The sequence below is a fragment of the Macaca mulatta genome, chromosome X, assembly GCF_049350105.2.
Source record: "Macaca mulatta isolate MMU2019108-1 chromosome X, T2T-MMU8v2.0, whole genome shotgun sequence".
Taxonomy (NCBI): domain Eukaryota; kingdom Metazoa; phylum Chordata; class Mammalia; order Primates; family Cercopithecidae; genus Macaca; species Macaca mulatta.
In genome coordinates this window covers 239,818-265,770 of record NC_133426.1, presented here as the reverse complement: position 1 = coordinate 265,770, position 25,953 = coordinate 239,818, and the positions used below count along the sequence as shown (strand labels likewise).

The 25,953-nt window shown below is 61.1% G+C and overlaps 1 protein-coding gene across 3 annotated transcripts in view; it reads left to right on the top strand.

The window, feature by feature from the left end:
* Nucleotides 1–25,953, top strand: part of LOC114669841 (serine/threonine-protein phosphatase 2A regulatory subunit B'' subunit beta) — a 38,999-nt gene that overhangs the window by 3,531 nt on the left and 9,515 nt on the right. For 2 of the 3 annotated variants that reach the window (XM_077987986.1, XM_077987989.1), the window contains exons 2-4: nt 13,327–13,512; nt 25,439–25,542; nt 25,776–25,878. In XM_077987986.1, coding sequence (XP_077844112.1) covers nt 13,327–13,512; nt 25,439–25,542; nt 25,776–25,878 — 393 coding nt within the window. Of the gene's footprint in view, nt 1–2,862; nt 3,503–13,326; nt 13,513–25,438; nt 25,543–25,775; nt 25,879–25,953 lie in introns of those variants that run through there. The other variant, XM_077987987.1, reaches the window with a different exon arrangement.

Genomic DNA, 25,953 nt, shown 5'->3' with positions numbered 1-25,953 from the left:
TGGCGTGGCGGCCGTGACTGAGCTTGTCTGGGACCTCAGGTTTGCTTTAAACGTGTCTTCCTGTTTGGGACCCGTGGCTTACTTCAGAAGTGAATAACTTAGAAGGATGTGTCTGTTCATTGGGACAAAAGGGATGCGGAAAAGATTTTCATAAATGAAACAGCTTTTTCTCACCCACACAGGTCCAAGATTGGGTATGAGCTGTCGGGAGGGTTTGTTCTAGGTCCGTTGAACTCCCCAGGCAAAGGTGAAAGGGAAGGCATGTCCGTTGTGAAAACATTACGTGTCACTTTCAAAGCGGACGTAACCAGCGCTGCCGTGGCTGTTTTACGTCATGTGCACCTTCACCGTTCCTGAGCAGAGAGATTGCACTGTGTGTTTGAAAGCGGTGCTTGCAATGGCTCCCTCCCATCTCTGGGGAAGAGACCCGTCGTACAAATTAGAAAATGTGAGCGTTGGCCGGGTGCGGTGGCTGAATCCCAGCACTTTGGGAGGCCGAGGAGGCAGGATCACTTGAGGCCAGGAGTTTGCGCCCAGCCTGGGCAACATAGCGAGACTCCCCCGTGTCTATAAAATAATAAAATCAGCCAGGCATGGTGGTTCATGCCTGAAGTCCCAGCTGCTTGTGAGGCTGAGGCAGGAGGGTCCCAGGAGTTCGAGGCTGCAGTGAGCTATGTCTGTGCCACTGCACTCCCGCCGGGGCAACAAAGTGAGACCCTGTCTCTAAAAAAAAAAAAAAAGAAAAGGAAAGGAAATGCCAGTATCGATGGGCTGATGATGCAAGCCAGGGTGCTTCTGCTGGGGGCACCCTAAATGCACCTTTAAAGTAAGTTGTTACAAGGGGAAGTAAGAACTTCATGTCGATGACCTGCCTTTTTTTTTTTTTTTTTTTTTTTGGAGGTGGAGTTTCGCCCTTGTCTCCCAGGCTGTGGTGCAATGTCACAGTCTCAGCTCCCTGTAACCTCCACCTGCTGCAGTTCAGATGATTCTCCTGCCTCAGCCTCCCAGGCAGCTGGGACTACAGGTGCCCGCCACTACACCTGGCTAATTTTTGTATTTTTAGTAGAGACGGGGTTTCACCATGTTGGCCAGGCTGGTCTTGAACTCCTGACCTCAGGTGATCCGCCCGCCTCGGCCTCCCAAAGTGCTGGGATGACAGGCGTGAGCCACCGCGCCCGGCCGTGTTCCAAAAGCCTTGTACGGAAAGAGGAAACGTGGCAGTAAAGTCCGCAGGGGCGTGTGTCACCCGGCGTGACAGGACGGGGCGCGTGGCCTGAGCGTGAGGATCGCACCTCCATGGGCTGGCTGCCCCCGCATTTCGGGTTTGATCTTTGACTTTCGGAGGGAGATCGTAGGAGGTTGGCTCCTAATCTGGTTCCCCCAGCTGCGTTTGGGAGGCCGTCCGTGTGTGGTGCTGGTCTGAACTCAACGGGCGGCACCTCTGCTCTGTGAGTCTGCGCCCCGCATCGTGGGGGACTGGGTGGCGCCTCTGCCCTGTGCCCTGTGAGTTTGCGCCCCGCATCGTGGGGGACTGGGTGGCGCCTCTGCGCTGTGCCCTGTGAGTCTGCGCCCCGCATCGTGGGGGACTGGGCGGCGCCTCTGCCCTGTGAGTTTGCGCCCCGCATCGTGGGGGACTGGGCGGCGCCTCTGCCCTGTGAGTTTGCACCCCACATCGTGGAGGACTGGGCGCACTTATTTAAATCGTCTCCTGGTGGTTTGAGCACACTGCCTCTGGGGCTGTCTTTAAGCTTCTGTTTGGAGACTTAGAGGGGGTCAGAGGCCGACTTCTGAATCCTCAAGGACAGTAGGGAAATGAGAAGGATGGAGGGATGCAGGGACGGCTGGAGAAGGGAGAGAGGTGGAAGAGAAGGACGTGGAGAGGGGCGTCCCCCTAAGAGGAGTGGGAAGGGGCGTTGAGGGTGGGGAGCTGCGGTGGGCGTGAGAGGTGGTGTGGAAGGTTGCAGGAGAAGAGGCCAGTCTGAGATGGCTGCAGACTGCTGGTTCCAAGTCTAGGACACTCGGGAAAAGGAAAACGATGGAGACAGGAAACAGATCAGGGCTTAGGAGGGAGGGAGGGGTGCGTCGGTGCCACACGACGTTTTTCGGGGCAGGGGCTTCTCTGCATGACCGCACAGTGGTAGATCCGTGTCATTCTGCGTTTCTGCAGACTCAACAGAGTGTGCGGCAGCGGGAGAGCCCCGTGCACGCTGTTGCCTCGGGGTGATAATGACCCGTCCAGGGAGGTTCATTGACTGTAACGGGCACAGGCGGTCACGCAGGACCTTCCTGATCGGGGACCCGGGATGTGGCCAGTTTCTGACCGTCAGCCCGCAGGTGTCCTGTCTCCCTCCCGGTGGGATGACGGTGCAGGCCCCGGAAGCTCAGCTCATCCTCGGTTAACGTGGCCCGTCCCCCTTTTCCACCGCCCCTCTTTTCTTGTTCTGAATACAGTCGCAAGCCAGTGCAGTTACCACAGTGAGCAGCGGCGGCGAAGACGAGATCCTGGATGCCCACTGCAGCTTAGCTGGATTCTAGAAACTCTTCAAGTTTGGGGAGGGGCGGAGATGCAGGCGTGCCCTGATGCTGGGGCTCCCGGGGCCTGCCGTGCGTGTGTTTGTGGAGGCGCAGCTGCACCTGGCGCGCCCTGGGCTCTGGAGGGGTGGGCCGGAGCGGGCACCGAGCCTGCAGCCAGCTCTGGTGTTGTCATGGGCCGGGGGGGGGACCCTATTTCTCGGGGGGAGCGCCTTCGACTGGGTCCCCAGGCTCTCCTCTCGGGGACCTGTTGGTGCGCGCTCCGCCCGGGCTCTCCTCTCGGGGACCTGTTGGTGCGCGCTCCGCCCAGGCTCTCTCGGGGACCTGTTGGTGCGCGCTCCGCCCAGGCTCTCTCGGGGACCTGTTGGTGCGCGCTCCGCCCAGGCTCTCTCGGGGACCTGTTGGTGCGCGCTCCGCCCGGGCTCTCCTCTCGGAGACCTGTGGTGCGCGCTCCAGGGCGAGCCACGTGACCGCGCAGAAAGCGCCCCCTGCCCTGCGGGACGGCCCAGCCCGGAGCGAACGGGGAGAGGAGAGGAGAGGACCGGGGGGAGCGGAGGGCAGTGCAGGGAGCGGAGAAGGAGGAGAGGAGAGCAGCGCCGGGGGCGGCCGGGTCTGCACAGTCGCGGGTCGGGAGGGGCGGCCGCCGCCACCCCCGGCGCCATGAGCCCTCCTCAGCCAGAGGAATGCGCGCGGCGCGGGCCCCGGCCCCAGAGCGCCTGGCGGGCGACGCATGGAGCGCGCTGAGCCCGGGCCCCGCCTGCAGCGCCCCGCCGGCCCCGGCCCGGCCCTGCCCCGAGAGCGCAGCGCCCGGCCCGGCCCGCGGAGAGCCCTGCGCGCCGACGGCATGCGGCTCCGCGAGCGCTCGCTGCGCCAGGACCCCGACCTGCGCCAGGAGCTGGCCTCGCTGGCCCGCGGCTGCGACTTCGTGCTGCCCTCGCGGTTCAAGAAGCGGCTGAAGGCCTTCCAGCAGGTCAGCCCCGCGCGCCCCGCGGCTGCCCCACACCGGGCGAGGCCTCCCGGCCCCGCGCGGGCCCCCCTCGCCGCTGCTGGCCGTGCACCCGCTGTCGCGTGGCGGGGCCCGAACCCCAGATTTTCAGCACCAGTGGCGGGCGCGGGGGACCCGCTCGGGCCGCACACGCCGCCGAAAACCGGGTGCTGCTGGTTGGGAAGCTGTGCCAAGCTTGTTAGCAAACCCGGGTTTTGGAAAGAGCCCCCGCTTCTTTCCCGGGAGTTTTGGCTGTGAGTGCGCGCCTCGCTGGGATCCACCAAGGCAGGGGGGTGGGGGGGTGAGAACCGTCAGTGCCTGGGAGGCATCGCTGCAGGCAGATTTTTAATTTAAATAACACCTTGCGCCGCTGGTAACAAACCCCGGGAAACTCCTTCACCCTTTGTCAAGCCGTCGGGCGGGTGCACCTTCCCCGGCGTTACTGCAATGCCCCGCGTTCCTTCCCACTGGCTAACTGCTTCAAAACAGTCGGTTGAGATATCGCTCACATACCGTGCTATTTATGCAGCGTGGTTTCACTCAGTCACTTGCTGGCTTTGAAATTTATTTATTTTTACTTTTATTTATTATTTATTTATGTTGACACGTTGCCTCTCTCTTGCCCAGGCTGGAGTGCAGCGGCGCCATCTCGGCTCACTGCAACCTCCGCCTCCCGGGTTCAAGTGATTCTCCTGCCTCAGCCTCCCGAATAGCTGGGATGACAGGCACCTGCCACCAGGCCCAGCTAGTTTTTGCGTTTCTGGTAGAGACGGGCTTTCACCATGTTGGCCAGGCTGGTCTTGAACTCTTGACCTCAGGTGATCCGCCCACCTGGATCTGGGATTGGGGGCGTGAGCCTCTGCCCCAGCCGGCTTTGAAATTTAATCTCAGTTCTCATTAGTGCTCAGAGAAGTAACATTTGTGTGTGCACGCCGTGTATATTGTATAAGTTAGTTTTACGAGTACCATGTGGTTTAAACGTGTAACAGTCTTCCCGGGACAGCCCCGATATAATTTGAGAACTTAGGGTTTGGCTGTGGCCGAATCTGATCCGAGTCTCATCCAGGCAGGGGGTGCGTGGCGGGCGCCTCACACCCACGGGGTCCATCAGACCCACTTTTCACACTCGGTTCCAGGAGTCTGGAACTGGTGGCCTAAACCTCAAGTTGAACCAGAGCATCCTGCTTGAAGGGGGAGGGAGACCCACTTCTTTCTGTTGATATTTTAATTGAAATTTTTTCTCTCAGATCACATCAGCTTTTACACTCCCTCAGAGTATTTGTCTGACCTCTGTCTTCCAGGTTTTGACATTTTGCCTGGAAGTGGATAAGGGCGAGGCTGGTTTTGTTACAATGGTCTTAACCTGCAGACCATGAGAGTGAGAATCAGCCCCGTGCGGGATTTGCGTTAGACGGTGGCAGGTGCGTGTTTGCTGGTTGCAGAGTCAGGTGATGAGCTCGCCCGTGGCTGGATGAAGCAGCCCTTCTGCGGGGGGCTGGGCCCTGGCTCTTCTGCGGGGGGCTGGGGTGACGATGCACTTGAGCGTCCACCTCCAGGAGGCAGAGCCCGTTCCCCACAGTCTGCGTCGTTTTGGCAGGACTGTTTGTTTTTTAAAAGTCACTTTTTGGGAAACCGTGAATTCCGTTTACAGAAGTTTGTTTCGTTTTACAGAGAATCGGTTTCCACGTTTTCAGGGAGTGAGGACAGACGTTGTGTGAAATGCGTGCTGTCTGAGGGGTGGTGGAGGAATCACGGGCTTATTTTGGGGTATGTGTGGGGGCGGTGCTGGGAGACAAGCGGGCGTTTCCTGGCTGCTTTCACTCCCCGCGTGAGCGTGGGCTCTGTCAGGTCCCCCCAGTTGGACACACCCTCAGGAGGGTTGTCGGGGAGCATCGGTGTTGGAGCCACTGGACGTGTCTGGGGGCCGCGCCTCCACCCTGGGACGCTGCAGGCTGGGCAGCACGGTGCTGTCTCAGGGGTCCCGTGACAGGCACAGCCTTCCGCGGCTAACGTAGACTCTGCAGCCACGAGCCTCCGGTGGGTGCTCCTGAGCTTGTTCTTCCGAATGTGCAGACGTCCCGCCTGGGCTTCTGTTCCTGCAAACCCCCTGGCGGATGCTCCCTGCCCGGCTGGTCAACCCCGGCTCCTCCTCCTCCCGGTCACTGCCCACTTCCCAGTCACCGGTATCCTTGCCAAACCAAACCCGGTTTGGGGGGCTCAGTGACCGCCGGCCTTGGGAGGGGAACAGCATGCGTTCACGCCGTGGGTCCGGGGAGCCCCGTGTGACGACAGCGTGTTGCACGTACTCTCGCCGTGGGTCCGGGCAGCCCCGTGTGACGACCGCGTGTTGCACGTACTCTCGCCGTGGGTCCGGGAGCCCCGTGTGACGACCGCGTGTTGCACGTACTCTCGCCGTGGGTCCGGGAGCCCCGTGTGACGACAGCGTGTTGCACGTACTCTCGCCGTGGGTCCGGGGAGCCCCGTGTGACGACCGCGTGTTACACGTACTCTCGCCGTGGGTCCGGGGAGCCCCGTGTGACGACCGCGTGTTACACGCACACGCTCTCACTGTAGGACCCAGCGTGTACCTGGAGCGTGGCCATGCAGCTGCCTGGCCCAGCTCTTCTTGCTGGAGCCACTCTGCCTGCGCCTGTGCCCAGGGATTCTCGGGCCTTCTGTCCCCGGGCAACTGCAGGACCGCTCAGACCTTGTTCCCAGCCCAGGACAGCTGTGCTGCCCCAGCCTGGCCCTCCCTGCCTGGGGAGTGACCCTCCCGCTCCCCACACACTGGTTCACACACAGATGCTCCTCTTCACCGGTCCTGGTCACACAGACACTGTCCAGCGTCCCCACGGGGTCCTTCGGGCGGACGCACAGACCCTGCACAGCACCATCCACGGCTGAAAGCGCCGTGCCCGACGCGGCAGCCCCGCTGTGGTTGGAGCCGACTTCGGCGTGGTGGCAGCCTGGGCTCTGGGCATCCCCGACGCACCCGCTCTCACCGCCAGAGCACGTGCCGTTCCCCTCCCAGGGCCCGTGGTCGCTAGAACCCTTGCAGCCTTTGGTCTGGCCGGGATGCCGCCCAGGATGCCGCTCCCTGGGCAGTGGCAGGGAGAAGGTAGAGCGGGTTCCCCACCTGGCAGGGAGCCGCAGCGCAGCGAGGGGGGTTAACAGGAAACAGAAGCCCGGGCGGGAATACCCACACACAAGACCAGGCTCAGGAGTATCTGCCAGGGGCTTGTGGACGCAGGGAGGGGCCAGATCCTCCCCTCGCTGTGGTGCCCGGCATCCACTGTCCCCCCCGGCTGGTGGACAGAATGACCCCCACGTCCCCGAGCCCAGCCTTCCGAGCTCTGTGGAGACTCACACCTCACTGCAGCCGTGCGTGCAGGTGCCAGCGCCTGGGCCGCAGGGGTGGGTGCAGGTGCCAGCGCCTGGGCCGCAGGGGTGGGTGCAGGTGCCGGCGCCTGGGCTGCAGGGGTGGGTGCAGGGCACCCCCAGTGTCTCTCGGCGTCCGTCGAGGCCCCGTGGCTCGGCCGCGGTCGTGTGTCTGAGTGAACGTTAGCCCCGTGAGCTCTGGCCGACTCAGACACCTGGACCTGCTGCGTTTCCGTGTTGATCCCTCCACGGCAGTTCTCCGTCTTTGCTGGAGAGGGGATTTTTAAACCCACACGCGGGGCCTGACTCTCACCTCCGTGTTCGGCTCCTCTGTGTAAACACCGACGTTTTTGACTCCGTGTTTAGCCGTCCGGCGTGTGGTTTGCAGGTGTAGCTGGCAGCGCTCTACCAGCCCTCGCAGAGGGTCCCTGGGAGTCGAGTGCTGGGCGGAGAAGAATGCTCAGAGCTTGCAGCGGGCCCTGCCTTCCAGGGGGTGGCCGCCATCTGGGTGGGCGAGGGGCTCGGCTGGAGTCCATGAGTGTGGGTCCCGGCCGAACCCCTCCTCCCATCCCACAGCCTCCCGTGCTTCCGCCTCGCGCTGCAGGCTGGGGGCTCCTGGGGACACGGCTGTGCGTTGCAGCCTCTACTGAGCGTGCCTTCCGCCGGCCCCCTGCTGCTCCGGCACCTCCTCTGTGGCCTTGACCGTGGTGTCTGGTGCCGCTGGGGTTGGGGCGAGGGTCCTTCCTGCTGGTCACCGCGCCCGGCCTGCTGTGCGCACCCTCTGCACACGCGGGGGTCCCGCCCGCGGCTGGTGTCGCCAGAGGACGTGTGACAGTTGCACGTGGCCTGTGTTCTCGGGAAATTCACCTGCACTCATCAAGCGCTTGAATTTCTGTTTCTGCAACAGGAGGCATATCGGTGTTAGGCTCAGCCTTTGTGTTTGGTCGTATATGGACGTGTTTTGCAACACTGTGGGTGTGCTGTGGGAGGGCGACACACATCTGTGGCCACTGGAATTGTGACGAGTCAGGGAGCTGCCGTCTCCGTGCCCTCAACAGAAATAGCTTGTCGGGAGGCAGGGCCTCGCCTTGATCGGTGTGCTTCGGGTGGCGGGCGCTTGACGAAGCACTTTGTAAAGTCCACGTGTGGAGGAGGATTTAAAGTGGGTGGCCGGGCCGCCCGAGGCCCCTCTGGTTCGTCTGAACTGTTTAACGAAGAGGCAGCTGACTTTAGAATTCTTCTTCCACACCCCAGCAGCTGTTTTTGCTCCTCGTGTGTTTACCGTGGATGCCTGGCCTCCCCGGCTACGCTCGGGGCAGGGCCGCAGTCCCTGTGATTCCTTCACAGTCCACTGAGACCCGCTGCTCGGCCCGAGAGGCGGCCAGTTCTCAAGTGCGCTGTGCGTGTTGAAAAGAATGTGTGCCCTGCAGCTGTGCTGGGGCCGAGTCTATTTCTGTCCGTGAGATTAAACTTGTAAATCCCGAGCCTGCATGGGTGGCTGTGCTGTTTGTTGTTCCGTCTCTCGTCTGTTGGTGCCCAGGGTGGGGGCCCCAGCTTCCCCCTGTCGGTGCCCAGGGTGGGGGTCCCGGCCTTCCCCGTGTCGGTGCCCAGGGTGGGGGCCCCGGCCTTCCCCCTGTCGGTGCCCAGGGTGGGGGTCCCGGCCTTCCCCGTGTCGGTGCCCAGGGTGGGGGTCCCGGCCTTCCCCGTGTCGGTGCCCAGGGTGGGGGTCCCGGCCTTCCCCCTGTCGGTGCCCAGGGTGGGGGTCCCAGCTTCCCCCTGTCGGTGCCCAGGGTGGGGGTCCCGGCCTTCCCCGTGTCGGTGCCCAGGGTGGGGGCCCCGGCCTTCCCCCTGTCGGTGCCCAGGGTGGGGGTCCCGGCCTTCCCCGTGTCGGTGCCCAGGGTGGGGGTCCCGGCCTTCTCCGTGTCGGTGCCCAGGGTGGGGGTCCCAGCTTTCCCCCCAACAGTGCCCAGGGTGGGGGTCCCGGCCTTCCCCGTGTCGGTGCCCAGGGTGGGGGTCCCGGCCTTCCCCCTGTTGGTGCCCAGGGTGGGGGTCCCAGCTTTCCCCCCATCAGTGCCCAGGGTGGGGGCCCCAGCTTCCCCCTGTTGGTGCCCAGGGTGGGGGTCCCAGCTTTCCCCCCATCAGTGCCCAGGGTGGGGGTCCCGGCCTTCCCTGCATCGGTGCCCAGGGTGGGGGTCCCGGCCTTCCCTGCATCGGTGCCCAGGGTGGGGGTCCCGGCCTTCCCCGTGTCGGTGCCCAGGGCGGGGGTCCCGGCCTTCCCCGTGTCGGTGCCCAGGGCGGGGGTCCCGGCCTTCCCCGTGTCGGTGCCCATGGCGGGGGTCCCGGCCTTCCCCGTGTCGGTGCCCATGGCGGGGGTCCCGGCCTTCCCCGTGTCGGTGCCCAGGGTGGGGGTCCCGGCCTTCCCCGTGTCGGTGCCCATGGCGGGGGTCCCGGCCTTCCCCGTGTCGGTGCCCATGGCGGGGGTCCCGGCCTTCTCCGTGTCGGTGCCCAGGGCGGGGGTCCCGGCCTTCTCCGTGTCGGTGCCCAGGGTGGGGGTCCCGGCCTTCTCCGTGTCGGTGCCCAGGGTGGGTGTTCTCTTCCTTTCCTGGCGTGCTGAGTTTGTGCCCAGTGGTGTTTACTCGATCGGTGCCAAGGCTGCGTTGTCAGGCACGGATAAAGTTAGCGTCATCCTGTCCTCCCGTGACCGACCTCTTCAGCGTTCTGCGGTGGCCTGTCCGTCTCCGGGTCTGTCCATCGCCTCGTGTCACTTCGTGGATGTTAGTACGGCGACGCCAGCTTTACTGTCTGCCTGCTCTGTGTTTTTCCACCTCAAAACAATGTGCAGCCTCTGGGTCCTTAAGCCACGTGTGTCTCCTGTGTCCTTCTGTCTCCTGTGTGTCCCGTATACACAAGTGCTGTTTTCTTTCTGCAGCCCGATCTTTGCCTTGTAACCGGAACACTTGGTTCATTGATGTCCATGTCGTCTGCTCGTCCGTGTGATGGACTCTTACGTCTCATCCTGCATCCCTGTCTCCCGCTGTTTTTCAGCTCCGTCACCTCTTCTCTCGTTTGGGGTACACGCTTTCTACGAGCTCACTGTTTATCCCACAGAATCGGCGGCTGGCCGGGCACGGTGCCTCACCCCTGTGATCCCAGCGCCTTGGGAGGCTGAGGCAGGAGAATCGCTGGAGGCCAGGAGTTCAAGACCAGCCTGGGCAACATAGCGAGACCCCCGTCTCTTTAAAGGAAAAAAAAAAAAAAGGAATGTCAACTAACTATTTCAAAGCCCAATATTAATCAATATCTTTTCCTGCAACTCACAAACAGGCACACACTCATCCAGTCACCATTTCACTGACACGCTGTTGTTTTGAGTTTTTTTTTTTAAGAATTGAACGTACGTTGTTATCACTGATTTCTGTGGTCAGCGTGCCGAGGTTTTCCCACTCGTTACCGCCCTTCATCCCTTCTTTCAATTCCGACCTTCGCTTTGGGAGCTCTTGGCTTCTCCGGGCTGCGTTTCCTCAGCTTTTGCGTCACACGGTGTCTGTTAACGGCATGTGAATGGTCTGTTAATGGTGTGTATAGTCTGTACGTTCTGCTCTAAACGTGTCTACGTGTTCATCTCTTTTTTTTTTTTTTTTTTTTTTTTTTTGAGACGGAGTCTCGCTCTGTCACCCGGGCTGGAGTGCAGTGGCGCGATCTCAGCTCACCGCACCCTCTGCCTCCCGGGTTTAAGCGATTCTCCTGCCTCAGCCCCTCAAGTAGCTGGGATGACGGGTGCCCGCCGCCACACCTGGTTAATTTTCTGTTTTTTGTTTTAAGACAGAGTCTCGCTCTGTCACCCGGGCTGGAGTACAGGGGCCAGATCTCAGCTCACTGCAAGCTCCACCTCCTGGGTTGAAGCGATTCTCCTGCCTCAGCCTCCCAAGTAGCTGGGATTACAGGCACCTGCCACCAAACCCAGCTAATTTTTTCTATTTTTTTTTTTTTTTTTTAGTAGAGGTGAAATTTTGCCGTGTTGCCCAGACTGGTCTCGAACTCCCCAGCTCAGGCATCCTGCCCCCCTCAGCCTCCCAAAGCGCCAGGATTGCAGGCACGAGCCACTGTGCCCGGCCGGTTTGAGGGTTTGCGCACCGTCCTGGTGACCTAAGTTTGGTTTGCAAACCTGCCGGAGAGTGGGCTGTCGCTGTAAGTTCTCGGGGGAGAGCTCCGCCCTGCGCAGCTCCTACAGGCAGCTCCAGGTGAAGGCTGATCCTTTGCTTCCCGGGGCCGGAGGCGCGCTGGGGACGTCCTTGGAGTTCTTCTTCCCACCGCAGGTGCCGTGTTCTGGGCGCCGCACTTAGGGCGGCTTCCCCCGAGGACCCTGGGTTTTGCCTCGTCTTCCCCAGAGCCCTGCAAGACTGAGCGATTTCGGGTGAGCGCGCTCGGCCCACGCTTCTGCAGGCAGAGCCTGTTCAGGCTCCACGGCCTTCCCTGGGCTCCTCCTTCCAGGCAGCCGTGGCCTGAGGCGTCCTCCTTTCCTGCCAGCCTGGGGTGCCGTCTGGAAGACGCTTGTGAAACACACCGTCCGGGGTTCCTGGCGGTTTCCAGCAGGGAGGTTGGTTTGTGTGTCCAGGTCATCATTCTGTTGCCAAAATCGGGAGCCCGAGAGCCCCCGCTGCAGAATATTCGCGGGGTCAGTTCCGTACCCCAGATAGCAGAGCGGTGTGAACCCAGCGTGATGGAGGGGAAGAGCCGCAGGCTCCACAGTGGGGCCCCCGCTGCAGGAGGCGGGAGGGAGACGGGAAGACGCCGCTGTGCGGACACGTCGTGGGCCCGGGGAGGTGCGCCGTGGGCCCGGGCAGGTGCGCCGTGGGCCCGGGGAGGTGCGCCGTGGGCCCGGGGAGGTGCGCCGTGGGCCCGGGCAGGTGCGCCGTGGACTCGGGGAGGTGCGCCGTGGGCCCGGGAGGTGCGCCGTGGACTCGGGGAGGTGCGCTGTGGACTCGGGGAGGTGCGCTGTGGGCCCGGGGAGGTGCAGGGACCTCCTGCCGCAGGCACAGAGCTCACGTTCTGAATCACACGGGAAGGTAAAGCTCTGCTGAAGGAGCGCTCGGTCGGCACCTGCTGAGGGAAGCCTGCTCCGCCCCAGGTCACGGAGGCGGCCTCCTTCCTCCTAGATGGGGATCAGAGTAAAGCAGCGGAGTCTCACCTGGGGTGAGGGCCCTGTGGAGACAGCAGGGTGGGGACAGTTGGGCGCTGTGTGTGGGACCCTTGTGACGTGGGGTGAGGGTCCTGTGGCAGTAGCAGGGTGGGCTGTGTTCTCTGTGAGGACACTGGAGCTGGGACCCAGGCCTGGATTGATCCCGGCAGTCAGGATTGTGGCTGCAAAGGCCCTGAGCTGTGGTCCATCGGACCCTCCTCCCCGGCTTCCTCCCGGGACCCCTCCTCCACGGCAGTTGGTGGAGGAGGACACGGCCTGTCCCCTGGGTAGTTGGTGGAGGAGGAGGACACGGCCCGTCCCCTGGGTAGTTGGTGGAGGAGGAGGACACGGCCCGTCCCCTGGGTAGTTGGTGGAGGAGGAGGACACGGCCTGTCCCCTGGGTAGTTGGTGGAGGAGGACACAGCCCGTCCCCTGGGTAGTTGGTGGAGGAGGAGGACACGGCCCGTCCCCTGGGTAGTTGGTGGAGGAGGAGGACACAGCCTGTCTCCTGGGTAGTTGGTGGAGGAGGAGGACACGGCCTGTCCCCTGGGTAGTTGGTGGAGGAGGACACAGCCCGTCCCCTGGGTAGTTGGTGGAGGAGGAGGACACGGCCCGTCCCCTGGGTAGTTGGTGGTGTGCGGTTGCCTGCCCTGCCTGTGCCTCTCTGGACGTGAGTCGCCCGGGCTCCAGGGGCAGGGCTGCCTGTGTATGGCACCTGGGCCTCTCCACGTCTGAGCCCTCAGACGTCTGGGGTGCGGCTGCCCGTGTCCCCGGGGCCCTGCCGGGTGTGGTGGGGTCCGTGCTGTGGCCCATGGGAGTCGGGAGTGGGTCCTGGCTGAGCCCTCAGACGTCTGGGGTGCGGCTGCCCGTGTCCCCGGGGCCCTGCCGGGTGTGGTGGGGTCCGTGCTGTGGCCCATGGGAGTCGGGAGTGGGTCCTGGCTGGGCTCTCAGACGTCTGGGGCACGCAGCTGCCCGTGTCCCCGGGGCCCTGTGGGGTGTGGCGGGGGCTCAGTGGTGCAGAGCAGCCACCCAGCATGGGGTCCGTGGCAGCGTCGTGTGTCCTCCTGGGCGGAGGTGGCCCCTGCAGTGCAGTACCCGTGTGGTCCCCGACAGGGACTGCGGCGTGTCCTCTCCCGGCCGGGGTCAGGCGGCCTCGGCACCGTCGGCCCCGGAGAGGCCCCTCGTGTTGTCCGGGTGGAGAAGGCGTTCGATGCTCCCGGGTTGTAACCGAGCGCTGTCCGTCACTCTTCAGGTTCAGACGCGGAAAGAAGAGCGTCTGCCCCCGGCCAGCAGCCAAAGCATTCCGACCTTCTACTTCCCCAGAGGACGCCCGCAGGACTCGCTCAACGTGGATGCCGCCATCAGCAAGATCGAGAGCACCTTCGCCCGCCTCCCCCACGAGAGAGCCACCATGGACGACATGGGCCTGGTGGCCAAGGTGCGTGTCCCCCGTGTGACGTGGAGCAGCCGAGGTGGTACTGCGGGCGTGAGAGGGTGAGGCGGGGCGGCCGGGGCAGGTGCATGTCACACGCGTGAGAGTGAGGAGGTGGGGCGGCCGAGGCAGGTGCATGTCACACACGTGAGAGTGAGGTGGGGCGGCCGAGGCAGGTGCCACCGGCGTGTGAGGGTGAGGTGGAGAGGCTGGAGTGGCCGAGGTGGGTGTGTGTCACACGGGCATGAGTGAGGCCAGCGGCCGAGGCGGGTGCGTGTCACGTGTGCGGGAGTGGCCCAGGTTTCCTCTGAGGTTACAGTTGTGGCCTGAGGTTTGCTGTCTGGTCGCTGCTGTGTGAATTCTTAAGCATCTGAAACTCAAGTGGGAATTCCGTCTGCATTCTCGTCCTGAGGCCGTTCAGCACCCTCCTGGCCGTGCCCCTTTCTGCCCGAGGAGCCGCCGTCCCAGGCTGGGCGGCTGTGGACCCCTGTCCCCCGGCAGTGGCCCCGAGGACCCATTTCTGGACTCACTCTGAGTGCTGCGGCGCCATGTTCGTCATTTGCCACCTGCTTTCCAGGCTGCCTGCGTGGACGTCCGCAGATCGGGCACGCTCGGTTTAGTGTCTGTGCGTTACCAAGGCAAGGCTCACTCCAGGGACGTGTGTCTGGACCCCTGGTGGGCGATTGTGTTTCCAGGGACCCGGGCCCACCTCTCCAGCGTCCCGTCCTCCAGGTGGAGTCGCCGGAAGGCAGATGCTCCCACCCCTCCAGGTCAGAGCCCAGAGCCTTAGTGCACGGTACTCGTGAGCCCCTCGGGGCGAGACCCCTGCTCCCCAGCCCTCTCCAGCTCTGCAGCTGTGAAGGCGGTCCTCAGGAGTGGGCAGGTTTTTGTTTTTTCAGTTTGCTTGTTTGTTTTGAGGCAGAATCTTGCTCTGTTGCCCAGGCTGGAGTGCAATGGTGCCCTCTCGGCTCACTGCAACCTCCACCTTCCAGGTTCAAGCGATTCTCCTGCCTTGGCCTCCCAAGTAGCTGGGACTACAGGTGTGTACCACCATGCCTGGCTAATTTTTATATTTTTAGTAGAGATGGAGTTTCACCATATTGGCCAGGCTGATTCAGGAACTCCTGACTTCAAGTGATCCACCTGCCTCAGCCTCCCAAAGTGCTGGGATAGAGGTGTGAGCCACCAAAGTGCTGGGATTGAGGTGTGAGCCACTGCGCCCGGCCGGTGTTTGTATTTTTAACCTATGAATACAGTCTATTAAATGAGTGGGTTTTGGGATGTTAAACCAACCTTGCATTCCTAGCATAAATTCCATGTGGTCGGTGTGTCTCGTGTCTTTCATATGTTGCTGGATTCCGGTAATTTTTGCAACTGGATTCACAGAGAACACACTGCCTGAGAGTTTTCTTGTGAGTCCTTTGTCTGGTTTTGGTTTTAGAGAAATACGTGTCTGAAAGAACACGTTGGGAAGTGTCCCCCCTTTCTCTATTAGAGACTGTCCTTTTAAAGTATTTTACAAAGTCTTGTTTTATAAATACGTAAAAACCTCTGTGGTTACGGCTGGGCGCGGTGGCTCAAGCCTGTAATCCCAGCACTTTGGGAGGCCGAGACGGGCGAATCACGAGGTCGGGAGATCGAGACCATCCTGGCTAACACGGTGAAACCCCGTCTCTACTAAAAATACAAAAAAAATTAGCTGGGCGAGGTGGTGGGCGCCTGTAGTCCCAGCTACTCGGGAGGCTGAGGCGGGAGAATGGCATGAACCCGGGAGGTGGAGCTTGCAGTGAGCTGAGATCCGGCCACTGCACTCCAGCCTGGGCGACAGAGAGAGACTCCGTCTCAAAAAAAAAAAAAAAACCTCTGTGGTTACAAAGTGAACGCTAACAAAGCAGACACAGTTAGGTAAGTCCAGGTTCCGTCCCTGTCTGCGCTGTTTCTCCCCCCGAGGTAAGAGTTCCCGTAGCTTTAGTTTACCCTCTTATTGTCGTTTTAGCTTTTAATATGAGCAAGTACACGCGAATGTGTGTATGAGGATGAACATGCATACATCCTGCATTTCTGAGAGAAAAATTAGCATGCTGTTTTACCCTTGGGTATTTGTTCTTACTAAGTCCGTATCTGTAGAGGTGGCGTCGTCTTGCATGGCAGTGTGGGGCCGTGTAAGGACCAGATAAGCTGCGAGCATGCAAAGCCGTCTTACAAGGAAAATTAGGGTCACTCTGTAGTTGCTTTTGTTGAAATATTAGAAACTTTCTTACAGTTGGTTGCAAACGTGGAGTGAATGAAAACAGCTAATATTTACCTAGTATGCTGTAATTTAAAACACCACACACGTTAAGAATTGTTTCATGTCTCGGTAAAAACGTGCCACAGAAGTAGTGACAGCCGTGCCGTCTCCATGTCCGGTGTGGAGTGGGCACCCACCGCCCGCCCTGGCAGGCTCGCTCGACTCTCCACGTGTGTCTCGGCTTCCAGTGTTATCCTCCGTGCTCTTGAGGCTGTGGGATGTCGCTGAGAGTTCCTTCACGGGGAGGTCTCTTTGCTTGCACCTCGGACGGCTTCATCCTTTTCAGCACAGCCTCGGTTATGTCGAGGACTCGCCCTCGCCGAGTCTGCCCAGCCCCACACGCAGGGTGCACGCCGCCGGCCGGGTCGGTCGCCTCTTCTGCGGCTCACGTGCTGTGTCCCCTTCGGGTCCTACGAAGCCACTCATGCAGCGCGGTGAGGTTCCTGCACGTGACCCACACGTTCCCCTCGGGGCTTCCCCGCCACGGCGCCTGGTTCTCACGTGCACGCTTCGTGTCGTTTTCCTCCCGGGACGCAGCTTTCCGCGTGACCTCACTTCAGGCGCGGCGGCGGCGGCGGCCTTCGTGGCCGTCGAAGGTGGTGAGGCTTTCAGGCTTGAAAGAACTTGGCCCGTTGGCCGGGTGTCACGTTTGGTGGGAAAAAGCAAGTTTTCTCATGGTCTTCGATGCCCCCAAGAAGCAGGGTGAGCTGGGTGTGACCCAGCGGGACAGGGGAGAGCTCTGAGACTGAAGTTCTCTTGCTTGCAGTGTCTGCACCGCTGGGAGTCCGAGGGACACCTCCACAGGCCCTGCTGTCCGTGCACACACCGGCTGTTTGTATACACACCGGCCCGGCCCCGGCAGGCAGAGTGCGTGGTGCTCGGGCCCCCACGGTGACTGTGGGCAGAGGCCGGCAGGGGCTGTGCTTTTGTGACTTAATGCACCTGCGCTGTGGCAGCAGAACCCCGTGAGTGTCCCGCATGTGCGGGGGCCGCAGGCCAAGTTCCGCTCCCCCCAAGGCCGCTGAGCCTGTCTGGGTGGCGCCCAGCTCACCGCCACATGCGGGCGTCCGTCCCCGTCTCCGCCGTGTGCCTTTGGGACGGTTTTCTGTGAGCCGGGCCCCGGACCAGGGGACGAACGTGTAGCCCGGGTGTCGCTGGCATCCTCAGGTTTCCCTGCGTGAGGCCCGTGTGGTTTCGCATTCTCTCCGTCAGTGAGCGAGTGAGGGCCTGAGTCACGGCCCACGGCGTGTTCTCCGTCAGTGAGCGAGTGAGTGAGCGAGCGAGTGAGGGCCGCATCGCGTGGCATTCCGTGCGCGTGTGCAGTCCCACTGCCGGCTTTCTGGGGAACCTGCACGCCGTCGCCCCGAGCGGCCGCACCGTTTCCCGTTCCCACCGTGTGAATGTCAGAGCCGTCCCCTCCATGGCTACAGCAGCTGCTGGGATGGCGCTGGCATCCCGTTGACTCCAGGTTAACTTGGAAGAACCTCGACCGTCTTGAGGCTTCCGTCTCGGGAACACGGTCCAGCTCTCCCTTATTTCAGGCGTCTTTCGTTTCCGTCGGGACGCCTCGTCGTGTTTGGTCCTGTTCGCGGTTCATCACGTCGATACCCAAGCATTTCCCACTTCTGCTGACACTGTACGTGGCGTTTTTTTACTTTAACACGATGGTCGATGGCGAGTGGCGAGAAGCACTGTTGGTTTTTATATGTGGGCTCCGCATCTTCTGACCAAGTTTAACTCACTCGTCAGCTCACTGCAGCCCCGACCTCCTGGGCTCAAGTGATCCACCCACCTCAGCCCTCCCGAGTAGCCGGGACCCCTGGCACCTGCCACCACACCTGGCTGATTTTTTTTTTTTTTTTTTCGTAGAGACAGGGTTCCGCTCTGTTGCCCAGGCTGGTCTGGAACTCCTGGGCTGGAAGGGCCTCTTGTCTCAGCCTCTCAAAGTGCTGGGACGATGACGGGCATGAGCCACCATGCCTGGCCTCAGGTTTACTTTATAAAATTACAGACGTGCCTTGCAGTTTGTCCAGTACATCTGAGTATGAAGGCAGCCCCGGTCCCCGGTCCACTGCAGCGGGTCACGCCTCTCGTGTGCATTAGCTGTGCATTGCCAGGCCCGGCAGGGTCTGGGTCATGAAGAACTGGTCTTGACCTGACGGACATGAGTGTGAAGGCAACCCCGGTCTTGGGGTGAGCCCCGGTCTTGGGGTGAGCCCTGGTCTTTGGGGTGAGCCCCGGTCTTTGGGGTGAGCCTCGGTATTTGGGTGAGCCCCGGTCTTGGGGTGAGCCCCGGTCTTGGGGTGAGTCCTCGTCTTGGGGTGAGCCCCGGTATTTGGGTGAGCCCTGGTCTTTGGGGTGAGTCCCGGTATTTGGGTGAGCCCCGGTCTTGGGGTGAGCCCCGGTCTTGGGGTGAGCCCTGGTCTTGGGGTGAGTCCCGGTATTTGGGTGAGCCCCGGTCTTGGGGTGAGCCCCGGTCTTGGGGTGAGCCCCGGTCTTGGGGTGAGCCCTGGTCTTTGGGGTGAGTCCCGGTCTTTGGGTGAGCCCCGGTCTTGGGGTGAGCCCCGGTCTTGGGGTGAGCCCTGGTCTTTGGGGTGAGTCCCGGTATTTGGGTGAGCCCTGGTCTTTGGGGTGAGCCCTGGTATTTGGGTGAGCCCCGGTCTTGGGGTGAGCCCCGGTCGTGGGGTGAGAGCGCCGGTCCCTGGTCCACCACACGGTGTCACACTTCTCCTCTGTGTTGGGTGCAGATGGCCTGGCCTTGCAGGGGTTGTGTCTGCGCTCGTGAAGGCCTGGCCTGTGGTCTCCTTTTCTTGTCATGGCTTGGTCTGGGGGGATGCTGGCCTCGGGGAGCTGCTTGGGAAATGTCCCTTAGAATTCACTTTTTCTGGAGCCGTTTGTTTACACTGGGTGTTATTTTATGTGAGTGTTTGCTGGAACTCATCAGTGAGGCCATTTGGGACGGAGTTTTCTCTGTGGGAAGGTTTTTAATGACAGCGTGAATTGTTTCCATAGACACAGGCTGTCTGTTTCTTGTGTGTGTGTTTGTTTTTGAGAGACAGAGTCTCGCTTGAACCCGGGAGGTGGCGGTTGCAGTGAGCCGAGATGGTGCCACTGTACTCCAGCCTGGGCGACAGAGCGTCCAACACTCAGGATCGCGGTACCCCATGAGATTGGGGTGGGGGCTCCGAGCCAAAGTCCAGCCCGGCTTCATGTGACCCTGAGGACTCATCCGGCTCCAGGATGTCATTTGCTGGCATCTTTCCGTGTCTGCACATGTTCCCCTTGTCCTGGCACCGGCCGAGGAAGTCGTGCTGAACTCGCGAGCCGTGGCTGTGGCGTCCTCCTGTCTCCCCTCAGACCCGTCGGTCGGTGTCAGCGTGCCCCGTGCGAGTGCAGACGCCCGGGTCTTGGTCCTCGCGGTGCCCCTGCCGCAGCAGCACCATCACGTGGCCTCGGGGCTGGTGTGCTTCGTGCTTAGGGACCTGCTGTGCAATCACCAGAGCCGTAATGGAATGGAATAGGATGCAGCCGTACACGGGCCGACGATCCACACGGAGCAGCGTGCCGGACTCCTTCACGCGGGCGCTGAGCGAGGGAAGCCAGGCCTAGAAGCTCCAGGTCCTACTGCCGTGGCCTGGAAAAGGTGAACCGGAGCCCCGGGCAGGAGGCCTGGGGGCTGTCGCCGCGCTGGGGTGCGGAGGGTCGGAAGGGACTGTCGGGGCTGGCGGCCTCGATCCCCGTCCTGGCTGTGCAGTGGGCGTGCCGCGGCTCGGCCCGGCCCCACCCGGAGTTGGTCTTTCTGTGTGTGGATCCCGAAAAGACTTTGAGAGTCGAATCAGGTTATCTGGTGTGTTACTCCCTTTCAGATAAGGATTTTGTAACATTTAGGATTAACTCCTTTCCTTTGTGTCTTTTGCATTTTGGAGTTGATTGTCTCCATTTACTTCGGGATTTTTTTTTTTTAATTGTGAGCTAATTAGTTTGGAGGTAATTTTCGGGTTTGGTGTGGTGGGGGGACTGTGTGCCCAGCACTCCCACGCTCAGTTCTCATCACCCAGACGCCGGGGATGCAGCTGTCTCTGGTTGTGGTGTCAGCCTGTAGTCCCCGCACTTTGGGAGGCCGAGGCGGGAGGATGGCTTGAGGCCAAGGGTTCCAGACCAGCCCGGGCAACATAGACTTCACTCTACAAAAAAAAAAAAAATAGCCACGCATGGTGGCACGCACCTGTGGTCCCAGCTACTTGGGAGGCTAGGGTGGGAGGATGGCTTGAGCCCGTGAGGTTGAGACTGCACTGAGCTGGGATCACACACTGCGCTCCAGCCTGGGCAACAGCAAGACCATGACTCAGGAAACAAAAAGGATCACCGTGTAGCCAGCCTGCAGGACCGGGTAGATCTGACTGTAGCCTGCAGGACTGGGTAGATCTGACTGTAGCCTGTAGGACTGGGTAGATCTGACTCTAGCCTGCAGGACTGGGTAGATCTGACTGTAGCCTGTAGGACTGGGTCGATCTGAGTCCAGCCTGTAGGACTGCGTAGATCTGACTGTAGCCTGTAGGATTGGATGGATCTGACTGTAGCCTGTAGGATTGGATGGATCTGACTGTAGCCTGCAGGACTGGGTCGATCTGACTCTAGCCTGCAGGACCGGGTAGATCTGACTCTAGCCTGTAGGACTGGGTAGATCTGACTCTAGCCTGTAGGACTGCGTAGATCTGATGCTAGCCTGTAGGACTGGGTAGATCTGACTGTAGCCTGCAGGACTGGGTAGATCTGACTGTAGCCTGCAGGACTGGGTCGATCTGACTCTAGCCTGTAGGACTGGGTCGATCTGACTCTAGCCTGTAGGACTGGATGGATCTGACTGTAGCCTGTAGGATTGCATGGATCTGACTCTAGCCTGTAGGACCGGGTAGGTCTGACTGTAGCCTGCAGGACTGGGTAGATCTGACTGTAGCCTGCAGGACTGGGGAGATTTGACTGTAGCCTGTAGGACCGGGTAGATCTGACTGTAGCCTGCAGGACTGGGGAGATTTGACTGTAGCCTGTAGGACTGGGTAGATCTGACTGTAGCCTGCAGGACCGGGTCGATCTGACTGTAGCCTGTAGGACCGGGTAGATCTGACTCTAGCCTGTAGGACTGGGTAGATCTGACTCTAGCCTGTAGGACTGCGTAGATCTGATGCTAGCCTGTAGGACTGGGTAGATCTGACTGTAGCCTGCAGGACTGGGTAGATCTGACTGTAGCCTGCAGGACTGGGTCGATCTGACTCTAGCCTGTAGGACTGGGTCGATCTGACTCTAGCCTGTAGGACCGGATGGATCTGACTCTAGCCTGTAGGACTGGATGGATCTGACTCTAGCCTGTAGGACTGGGTAGGTCTGACTGTAGCCTGCAGGACTGGGTAGGTCTGACTGTAGCCTGCAGGACTGGGTAGATCTGACTGTAGCCTGCAGGACTGGGTAGATCTGACTGTAGCCTGCAGGACCGGGTAGATCTGACTGTAGCCTGCAGGACCGGGTAGATCTGACTGTAGCCTGCAGGACCGGGTAGATCTGACTCAGCCTGCAGGACTGGGTAGATCTGACTGTAGCCTGCAGGACCGGGTAGATCTGACTGTAGCCTGTAGGACCGGGTAGATCTGACTGTAGCCTGCAGGACCGGGTAGATCTGACTGTAGCCTGCAGGACCGGGTAGATCTGACTCAGCCTGCAGGACTGGGTAGATCTGACTGTAGCCTGCAGGACTGGGTAGATCTGACTGTAGCCTGCAGGACTGGGTAGATCTGACTGTAGCCTGTAGGACTGGGTAGATCTGACTCTAGCCTGTAGGACTGGGTAGATCTGACTCTAGCCTGTAGGACTGCGTAGATCTGATGCTAGCCTGTAGGACTGGGTAGATCTGACTGTAGCCTGCAGGACTGGGTAGATCTGACTGTAGCCTGCAGGACTGGGTCGATCTGACTCTAGCCTGTAGGACTGGGTCGATCTGACTCTAGCCTGTAGGACTGGATGGATCTGACTGTAGCCTGTAGGACTGGATGGATCTGACTGTAGCCTGTAGGATTGCATGGATCTGACTCTAGCCTGTAGGACTGGGTAGGTCTGACTGTAGCCTGCAGGACTGGGTCGATCTGACTGTAGCCTGCAGGACTGCGTAGATCTGACTCTAGCCAGTAGGACTGCGTAGATCTGACTGTAGCCTGTAGGATTGGATGGATCTGACTGTAGCCTGCAGGACTGGGTAGATCTGACTGTAGCCTGCAGGACTGGGTAGATCTGACTGTAGCCTGCAGGACTGGGTAGATCTGACTGTAGCCTGCAGGACTGGGTAGATCTGACTGTAGCCTGTAGGACTGGATGGATCTGACTGTAACCTGTAGGATTGCATGGATCTGACTCTAGCCTGTAGGATTGCATGGATCTGACTCTAGCCTGCAGGACTGGGTAGATCTGACTGTAGCCTGTAGGACTGCGTAGATCTGACACTAGCCTGTAGGACTGGGTAGATCTGACTGTAGCCTGTAGGACTGGGTAGATCTGACACTAGTCTGTAGGACTGGGTAGATCTGACACTAGCCTGTAGGACTGGGTAGATCTGACTGTAGCCTGTAGGACTGGGTAGATCTGACTGTAGCCTGCAGGACTGGGTAGATCTGACACTAGCCTGTAGGACTGGGTAGATCTGACACTAGCCTGTAGGACTGGGTAGATCTGACTGTAGCCTGTAGGACTGGGTAGATCTGACTGTAGCCTGCAGGACTGGGTAGATCTGACACTAGCCTGTAGGACTGGGTAGATCTGACACTAGCCTGTAGGACTGGGTAGATCTGACTGTAGCCTGTAGGACCGGGTAGATCTGACTGTAGCCTGTAGGACCGGGTAGACTGGGCGCCAGCCGGTAGGACTGGATACATCTGATGCTCCGTCCGTGCCACCAGGTCATTACGGTGTGTCTTGCACACCATGAGGAGCACAGATGTGAAGGCTGACACACCCCCACATTCCTGGGTGTTGAGTGCTTGGGGTCTGAAATCTGCATGGCCCGTGAGCCAGAACGGCCTGATGAGGTCAGAAGCGTGAGACCAGCACCAGCCCAAGGGCCCAGTGCCCGGCACCCAGCTCGTTCCCTCCCGCTGCACCACGGCACCCTTCCCAGGTGGCCAGGGCTGAGCTCCCTCGGGATCCTCGTCACGGGAGCCGGCACGTGCCTGTGCGTCCTGCAGGGCCCGGCCCCTCCGCTCCACACGGCTGCCTTCGCGTCATCCACAGGTGCACCAGCCGGATAGCATCTTTTCCCGTCGCCGCACTGCGCGCCGTGCTGTGGCGTGCAGCCCCTCCAAGTCCCCCCACGCCCCCTGTGGTCACTCCCGCCCCGCACCTGCCCGGGCGACGCTGCCGTCAGTTTATTCCTCCAGCCCCTGCTCTGGCATCAGGCTTCTCTCCCCGGGGCACCGTGCATCAGGCAGCCGGCGTCCGCATCCGTGCGGCTGTCACGGGCATCGGCCGTCTTCCCGCTGGTGTGCTTCTGGGAGGACGGATGCCCCGGCCGGGCCTCGGGCCTCATGCTTCTGGAAGACGGATGCCCCGGCCGGGCCTCGGGCCTCATGCTTCTGGGAGGACAGATGCCCCGGCCGGGCCTCGGGGCTTATGCTCAGCCCCCCTGTGGTCCACTTTCCCGGCAGCTGTGTGGCGTCCCGGTTCTCCCAGCAACGCGGACGCCCGGCCGCCTGGCAGCCTTGCCCGACCTGGCATCTTCAGTCCTTTCTGACTCAGCCGCGTCTCGTGCTCGTGTTGCCACCGCTGCGTGCCCCGTGAACCCTGCCCTCACCAGCGCCAGTGCCGGGCGCGCTCCCCCTTGTCTGCCGGCCGTCGTGCGCCCCTCTCTGGAGGGCAGTGCACGTCCGGGCTCTGTCGTGTTTGGGCCTCTTTCTCGGTGGCTTCTCCTGTCATTCTGTTCACCGTGCCGGGCGCTGAGCCGGAGTCCCGGGCCGGGGCGGGGCAGCTGGCCACTCTCTTCCTTCAGGGGGTGCACGTGTGCCCCGTTCAAGAAACCCTGGCCACGGCAGAGCCTCTCGTTTCCTTCCAGGAGGGCCGCTGTCTGGCCTTTCACCCTCAGGCTGGGATCTTCCGGTATTCAGTGTGTGTGAAGTGGGTTTGCTCTGTCCCAGCTCACTTCCTTCCCTTGCTCCCTTAGCCCACCAGTGCCTGAGGGAGACTCTTACATCCATCAACATGTTCCCCTGGAAGTTCTTTTGTGTTCCCTTATAAGTTTTCATGCGAGCCTGTCAGTGTATACTGCACCCCCCAAAACAACAAGCCCTTGGTGCATGTAGGTGGGGGCTGCGTGGACCCTGGGTGGGGGCTGCGTGGACTCCGTGGGTGGGGGCTGCGTGGACTCTGTGGGTGGGGGCTGCGTGGCCCCTGGGTGGGGGCTGTGTGGCCCCTGGGTGGGGGCTCCGTGGACCCTGTGTGGGGGCTGCGTGGACCCTGGGTGGGGGCTCCGTGGACTCTGTGGGTGGGGGCTGCGTGGACCCTGGGTGGGGGCTGCGTGGACTCTGTGGGTGGGGGCTGCGTGGACTCTGTGGGTGGGGGCTCCGTGGATTCTGTGGCTGGGGGCTGCGTGGACTCTGTGGGTGGGGATTGTGTGGATTCTGTGGAAGAAATTGCAGCCTGTAAACCCAGCAGTGCAGTGAGGTCCATGTTACCACGTTTAGGTCGTCTTTGATTTCACCCAGCCGTGCTCTGTAGTTTGCTTTGTAGACAGTGTGTGTGATTTGTTTTTATTTTTTTCAGACAGTCTCTTTCTATCACCTCCCGGGTTCAAGCGATTCTCCTGCCTCAGCGTCCTGAGTAACTGGGATTACAGGCGCCCGCCACCACCACGCCCAGATAATTTTTGTATTTTTAGGAGAGACGGGGTTGCACCATCTTGGCCAGGCTGGTCTCGAACTCCTGACCTCGTGATCCGCCCACCTCAGCCTCTGAAACTGCTGGGATGACAGGCCTGAGCCACCGCGCCCAGCAGGGTTAATTAATTGTTAAGAATCTTTCAAATCATCAAGTTTTGATTTTCCTGATTTTCTCTGTTGACTGTTTTTCCTTCCATGTCTGCCGTGTGTGTGTGACTTTGAGGTAGAAGTGCAGACGACTGATGTTAAACTTTCCTTCCTCGCGTGTGTATTTAAGGCTGTATTTAACCTGCCGTGGGCTCTGCTGCAGGCCTGTCCCACACGTTCCATGAGACGTTTCCGTCGGTGTGGGACTCACCACTTGCCTGGCTGACGGGGCCATTTCTTCCCGCACATACTGGTTCTTAGTCTGCGCCGCTTGGTTTGCAGACACTGGGGACGCAGCCGCCTCTGGTTACAGTGTCCGCGTGTGGTCTCTGGTCGGGGGACTGCGTGCCCGGCACTCCATGGCTCAGCTCTCCTGACTCGGTTCCAAGGCCGGAGCGAAAGCCACATTGAGTTTGCAGATACCCAGACGTGCCTGGCTGTGTGTGCTCCGTCTGGCCGCAGCAGAGGGTCTCCAGGCAGCGGTGGTCAGGCGCCAGGAGCGCGGCAGGAGCGCGGCAGGAGCGCGGCAGGAGCGCAGGCGTCCGGGCCCCGCTGACCGCCCCTCCTGCCCTCTGTGCCCCAGGCCTGTGGCTGCCCCCTCTACTGGAAGGGACCGCTGTTCTGTGGCGCCGGCGGGGAGCGCACGGGCTCCGTGTCCGTCCACAAGTTCGTCGCCATGTGGAGAAAGTGAGTCCCGGGCCGGGCACGGGGCCGTGTCGGGAGGGCGGAGGCGTCCCCGGGTCCCCCTGGCGTCAGGACAGGTGCCCCCTACGGCTGCCACCGTGAGAGGAGAAACCCGCGCGTGGGCGCAGGCCTGCCCGGGTCGTGCGTGGCGGCCTGCCCTGTTGTTCCACCCTGTGTCTGCGGGGTCGAAACCCCCCCGCCTGTGAGGGTGGCGCGCAGTCATCCTGTCCTTCCAGAATCCTCCACAACTGCCACGACGACGCGGCCAAGTTCGTCCATCTGCTCATGAGCCCTGGCTGCAACTACCTGGTGCAGGACGACTTCGTCCCCTTCCTGCAGGTGAGAGCCGGTGTCTACACGGCACGCCTCACCCTTCACGGGGGGCCGGTGTCTACACCGCACACTTCACAGGAG